The 7,102-nt window shown below is 31.3% G+C and overlaps 1 protein-coding gene and 1 pseudogene across 1 annotated transcript; one reads left to right on the forward strand and one right to left on the reverse strand.

Annotated features, from left to right (window-relative positions):
• Positions 1 to 1,058: 1,058 nt before the first annotated feature.
• LOC100797458 (transcription factor MYB80) lies at positions 1,059 to 3,249 on the reverse strand. The gene is made up of 2 exons (XM_014775859.3): positions 2,694 to 3,249; positions 1,059 to 2,554 (listed from the first exon to the last, which is right to left on the reverse strand). The coding sequence occupies exon 2, from the start codon at positions 2,283 to 2,285 to the stop codon at positions 1,698 to 1,700; it is 588 nt and encodes a 195-aa protein (XP_014631345.1). The 5' UTR covers positions 2,286 to 2,554; positions 2,694 to 3,249; the 3' UTR covers positions 1,059 to 1,697.
• A 1,394-nt stretch (positions 3,250 to 4,643) lies between these two features.
• LOC100796925 (uncharacterized) lies at positions 4,644 to 5,566 on the forward strand (annotated as a pseudogene).
• Positions 5,567 to 7,102: the final 1,536 nt, after the last annotated feature.

Here is a 7,102-nt window from a genome sequence, read left to right on the forward strand (position 1 = left end):
AATGTAAATTAAAATTTTAAAATATTTAATTTTTTGTTTGGTAAATTTTATAAAAAAAATTATGATTATATAAGATTTTAATTTAAATTTGAAATATTTTAATCTTAAACATTTATGCTCACGTCCATATATATATATATGTATGAATTTAAAAAGTTACTTCAAAGGATATAACTTAGTTAGTTGAGGAAAATATCTGAATTGTTATAAATTCTAATATTTGTTTACCATCCGGATAAAAAAAATTTAAAATTTAGTATTGAAATTTGAAAATTAAAAATCACACAAATTTAAATATAAAATCATGAAATTGAAAGCTAATTTTTTTAAGTTTGAAATATCAAAAACATATAACTCACCATAATGCCAAATATCAACTAATTTCATTTCTTTTGTTCTCAAACCAATATTCCCATTCTCGTTTCTTGATAATTTTCAAAGTGGGGTCTCATCCAAAGGACTGTAAATTGTGAAGACAGAGATTGAGGAAAACCATAAATAATCAACAAGAGTGATGACAAAATCTTCAGTCGTACGAAGAAGGGAACATATCTCTCGCATACCCATTTCATGGGAAGTTTTCATTTTGTTTTGGTTTCTTTGTCTACGTTCGACTCCACACAGTCATTTGCATTCCTCAAAATATGTCTTGTCATATACAATTTAGGGGTGACTACATCACGGCATTGATGACCCTCGATCAATAATTAAATGATCCCTAGACAATTAAAAATATATTCATCAATGACGTAACAAAAATTAATTGTATTATTCTTTAATTTAAGGAATCTTAATATTTTATTTAAAATATTAAGTTATTTATGTGTCATTAATTATTAGCCAGATAATAAATAACGTGATAATCTTAAATCGTCTAATAATTTTTCCAATTTTAAGAATTAGAAAATAAAGTCGACAAATTGTTTTATTTGATGATTAATTTTGTGCGGATGTTCCCGCTAAATGAGGTCCGAGATGCATGATATTTAACATAGGTGAATCAAATGATATAAATTAACAAAACGTACGTTAATACTTTATGTGTACATTGACTCCTATTAGTATAAATATCTTATTAAAATGATGCATTTATTTATGCAACAAGCAACTGCATATGAATTAATATTCCGGAAGCCATAGGCACGAGACCGATTCAAGTGAAAAACAACAAAAACAAAAAAGTAACTTTTGCAGTAAACGACTAAACGTAAGCTTATGTGAAAGAAATCATGCAGGCTTCTTTTTCACCATATTATATTATATGTCATAACGGCGAAAAAGACACACACACACTATCACGATTCATGTATGTAGTTGTTATTGTCAGATGGGGACCCCTTCATTTGTTTTCTTCTCCGCTTAGAAATTGTTCAAGAGCCAACGCAACTTTCGTGACCACTGACCACTGAGATTGTCACATTCATGAACCTTTGAATGTTAGTTTAAGGTCTCTACATCGTGACATAAAAGAGATTTTAATTCCTCTAAAAAGTAAAAAGGCAATAGATAGAATTCTTGACTAAATGTAACTTCAGTGATCCTTCCTATCATCGATCATGTTTGAAATTCATCTGCAAAAGCTCACTTAACTAATTTAATCAAATTCAAATCACAGTCCACATTTAAAGGGTATTTAATTACTAGTAATAATACTATATATAGTCAATAATAATGAAATCAATCCATGCCACTTTGACTTAATTGTCTCTCTTTCTCTTTTCTGTTGTGTTTGGAGCATAGAGAGAGCCAAATGATGGGGCAACTTCGCTGCTATTTTCTAGAGAAACAAACCCGTTATCCTCATACACAAAATCAAGCAAAAATGATTCATCTTCACCAAACCATTGGGTCCCATTCTCATTCTCCTCTTTTACCAAGGAAGCTGAAACTGCTTCATTGGATAGTGGTACACTACAACTGCTTCCAAGACCTGAAACATCTGATCCTAAAGGCAATGGTGTTTGCTCCAAACCCAAGACATGATACTCAGCTGAGTTCTCATGATCATCAAAGACACTGCAGTCTTCAACTTGAGGCTGAGAAGTGGGAGTTGAGAAAACAGTATTGCCAGTGGCATTGGTGTTTGCTGCCAAAAACATTTTCTTTAACTTAGTGTTCCAATGGTTTTTCACATCATTGTCTGTTCTCCCAGGTAGCTGAGCAGCTATAAGGGACCACCTAACCCCAAAAACCACAGCTAGCATTTTCACTTGTTGATATAAGGAATGAACAAGCAAAACAAAAAGCATTCTATCTAAAATATTAATTTTACTTGTAAGTCTCATATATCACACCAAAATATTAAGTGAGGGTATTAGTATGCCAATGGTTACATGATTTTGAGAGAGTACCATATATATACATAATTTCTCTTTACTTAATTATAATTTTGGCTTGCTAGTTAAGGATATAGAAGGAACTTGCCTGGTTCCGATGGTGGCATAAAGGGAGCAGATAAATTGGTCTTCCTCATGTGTGAAGCCTCCATGCTTGATATGAGGCCTGAGATAGTTCAGCCATCTCAGACGACAACTCTTTCCACAGCGCTTAAGGCCTAAAATTAAAGAAAGAAAACAAACACAAAACATTAAATAGGCTAAGCTAAGATGAGGAATATAGAATACCTAACAAACTATAATATTCATTAAGAATTGTTCTAAAACAAGAGGAAGAAAAGGATAAATTAAATTAACCTGCTTTTTGTGGGAGAGTTATCCAGTTACCAGGCGTGGCATGTTTCTTGAGATAGTTTTTGAGAGTTTCGTCTTCTTCAGGAGACCAACGCCCTCTTTTCACGTTAGCTTTGTCACAACAAGGAGCTCTTCCCATGGCCAGCAAAAGTAATTAGCACAGTCCACAAAATATAATATGGTTTTAAGAAGAAAGAAAAGCATACAAAACACTAGACTAGAATGGATAGGGAAGTTGGAACATTTGAAAAAGTTTGACTTTGTCTGACTGACACAATACACTGATATTTGTTTTGTTTATCATGGTTCTGTCCTTTGTTGAAGCATGAAAAAGTGGAAGGGCAGGGACCAACGCTGGTTGTTCAGTTCTGCACACACAGAGCAACCAAAGATGAAGGAGGGAGAATTAACCCTACTAAGACCCAATTCCACCTGTCCTGTCCTATTCCTACAAGAATAGGAATATATAAGACACAAATTAATGAATGTCATAGATAAGAACCATGGAGAAAAATGGAATAGAAGAGAAAATTAATGTATGGATAATATTCTTTAAATACGAATAGCTAACTTCTAACACTATCTTTTGGAGGCTTTTTAATATAGCTTAAATGATGATTTTAGTCTTTTATTTTATTTTAAATATATTTTTTTCTTTATAATCTAGCTTTTTTATTTTTGTTCTAGTATATTATTTTTCTAGTTTTGATAAAATGTATTTGTTTTATTTTTTATTTTTAAAATAATTTTTTTATTGTTCAAAATATCTTTTTATCATTCAAAATGTTATCTAAAGTATTTTAAGGAAAAAAAATAAAACAAACATATTTTGCAAAAAATAAAATGAAATTTTTTTGCAATGACGTAAATAAGAAAACGCTAAATTACATAAAAGAAAAATATATTTAAGTCTTTTATTTATTTTGTACAATTTGATCATTTGTCTCTTAAAAAATTCACTTTTGATCCTTATTTTTATTTATTTTTTTATCAAAATCAAGTTCTTAAATTATTATTTTATTATGTAAGTAATTTATAATAGAATCAAATGTATAATTAAAAAATGTAGTTTTTTATATTGAACGAAGAAAAAAAAGATTTTTAATAAAATAAAATAAATGAATTTTATCATATTTTATTTTTGAACTACTCATCCAATTAGTGTAAAAAAAAAAACTACGCATCCAAGTAATGAAATTCTATGAACCGGATCTAATGAAATTCAGCCTTATTTTACCGAGTTTTGTCAAAGAGCAAGCAATGGTAAAAAAGCATGGGTTATATATATATATATATATATATATATATATATATATATATATATATATATATATATATACTTTCTTCTTTTAATATTTTTTACTTTATTTCCTCAGTCAGCATTCTAGTGCTTAACATTTGCCTATTTCAATATTGCCGTCGGTTAGATTGTACAAGTATATGATATATAATTCAGTTTGTATGCATTTTATTAATCAACCTTCTCAATTTCATCAAAGTTACATAATTCAATACAATACAAGACCAAGATATTTAATATTTATATACATTAGTAAAAACCGTGGTTACAAGATTCTACCAAAATGGTGTTATTATTAATAAATAAAATCGATAAATATTCTATATTATTAATATTAATAATAGAAATACTAGCATAAATATAAATTGTGATCTAGTTAAAATCGGCAATTAAGAAATATCATATTTCGAGAATATGATATTAACGAATCCAAAAGAGAAATTATTTTCAAGTTTAATACTGTAAACCAGAAACCTTTTAAAATAAATTAGCCCTTTCAAGTTTAAAATTTTTTTCTATCGTTTGAATATATTTGTGACAGATTATCAATGGAATCATGTTTCAAACCCCTTTTATTTCTTTATGTAGTTCCATCCATCCCCTTTTTGTGTGGTGTTGAATACATTTCAAGTTCTCAAAACACAGGCGCAATAATGAATTCTACACAACAAGAGTGTTTAGCATTGTTACATTTACAGAAGATAGAGTGGCTAGTGCTGGAAACAGGCCTCCACGTGTCACTCCTCCTGAGAATATCTAGAGCGAGATGGTTTAACATTTTAAGAAGGGTTTTTCATTACCAAAACCAAAATGGATCAAGGTCCAATCTTGGCTCCAACCCTTTCAATTCAAGCACTTGGATGATGCTGGAGTTTATTGCTTTGATTATCCAAAATAACCATTACAATTTACAACATTGATCACTTTGAGCCTTTGGCCATTTCCAAGAGGGACGGACCTATTTGGCCTATGATCATATGGATTTCTGGTTATGATATTGGCTGTGTTCTTAATCTGCTGCTACCGTCAAGGAGATCATGCTCTCAGCCTTTCTGATTTGGAACAGCAGAGAAACAATGAAACAAACCAGCAGTTATCCTATGCACTCATTTTTCACCGTAATCAGTTCGTGGCATGCATTTACTTTAAAAGAGTAGAATCTTTTTTCTATTAAAATGTATTTCAAGTTAACGGCAAACCATATCTAATAATGAACAGTACCAAGTAGGAACCGAAAAATAAATTGTAAAATCTATGGTCCGGAATCTTATTTGTTTGTTTTAAGAGCCATGCAACTTTTTGGGGTTGAAATTTGAAATTTTAATTTTAATTTGCAGTGTGTACAGGATGTCACACTTGATGAATAAATGTGAGACTTCACTTGAGCTTTTCTTGGCCATATGGTTTGTGTTGGGCGTTGTTTGGGTTTTTGACCCAAGTACGTTTTGGATCTTTTCATCAAACTCCAAAGCTCCATGTGCTCTGCATCATTCTCCTTGCTTGGAACGCAGTGTGCTACTCTTTCCCTTTCCTACGTACGGTTTGTGTTATTATGCTGCTGTGTGCCACTAATTAATTAGCACCCTCCTCCTCGGCTAGCTACAACATGAACATGACTTCTTCTGATGATGATTAAATTTCACAACTTCCAAGTTTGAGCTTGGCAGTGAAGACCCAGTAATTAAGTGGCACCATTAATGCATGTAGACAAAGTAACGCTACTCAAAATTCCACGATACACAAAAATGACAAGTGTATTTACTAGCCACTTATTTGTGTGTCAATTGGTTGTGTGAGTAAACACATGTATGGATGAAGGGACATCTATTCAATTATATATCGCTGAGTTCATTTCACTCGTTACAAAATTAATTGATATGAATGAGACATTCATAAGTGATCGGCAACAAGCAATCTAGAAAAGAAAAGAAACGAAGGATCGAGTGGGATGAAATTGATCTTTCTACTATTCATCTAAGCATAACAAATAATGTATTACAAAGAAATGTCGTCAAAGGAACCTGCAACATCATTGTCTAATTAAGAAGTTGGAGTTTATATATAAGAAGGCTACTTGTGTTGCACCAAATATATATACACTTTTTGTATGGTTACTCGTATTTATAAAAAAACCTGGATAACTTGAGTTGTTTGGCATGAGGCTCAAGGACTATAAGCAATAATATTTTAGTTTGTGTGTAGTGACAAAACAACTTTGCCAAAATCGAGATGTAATTTACTGTTCACAAATGTGTGTTAAGACTGTTGACCATAGCGTTAACCTTGGTCAATACGTGTGGCTTTGGGCTAAAATTGATCATTATTCGAATTGAGCTTAAACCAATATTATCACATTTGTTCAGATTTGGAGAAAAAAAAGATTCTTTTAATTCATCACATGTTATTTAAATTCTTACAGGTATTCTTATGCGGTCGACATCCATGAAGGTGATATAACTATATGACTTCTTTCTTCTTCTTTTTCTTTCAGATTCAGACAAAAAAAAAAACATTCCTTTTAATTCATCACAGTTTATTTAAATTCTTACGGGTATTTTTTCGCTTTATTCTTGCGGGTATTCTTTTATGGTCAACATCCATGAGGGAGATATTGTTGCAATGCATGTCCTAACTCTAAACAGGCTTTCAACAATCTAGGCATTGCTCACCAACACAAATTAACATTTGAGGTCTTAACACACAGCCAGCCTTATCCAATATCCATGAAAAAATCTCTTTGACTCAAGCCGAATTTTAACGCTTTTAAAATATTGTCGGGATGTACGTAAAAGTGTAAATCAGCCGAGCTATTTAACGTTTTTTTTTTTGTTTTACTTGTTAAATATTTGATTAAACTTGTATGTTCTAATAAATAAATAAAGTTTACTGGGTCCACAATTGCAGCCCAATATACCTGCGTTTACTGGTTTTAGATCCAATAGTTGACTTAAGGTCTAGGCCATACTACCACACAAAGCTAGCTTGTGTCCAAAAAATTATAGAAAAGGCTTTGGTTATTCATTTCAGCCTAAGAAACAACAGATATTAACGGCTGAAATTAGAGAGAATTTTAGGGGAAAAATCTTCACGCTAGAGCAACTGCTGTCTCTAT

This window comes from Glycine max, chromosome 5, assembly GCF_000004515.6.
Source record: "Glycine max cultivar Williams 82 chromosome 5, Glycine_max_v4.0, whole genome shotgun sequence".
In the NCBI taxonomy this organism is placed as follows: Eukaryota; Viridiplantae; Streptophyta; class Magnoliopsida; order Fabales; family Fabaceae; genus Glycine; species Glycine max.

Bases quoted from the DNA above. Each gene is read 5' to 3' on its own strand.
- LOC100797458 (XM_014775859.3), bottom strand. From the start codon at position 2,285: ATGAGACTTACAAGTAAAATTAATATTTTAGATAGAATGCTTTTTGTT.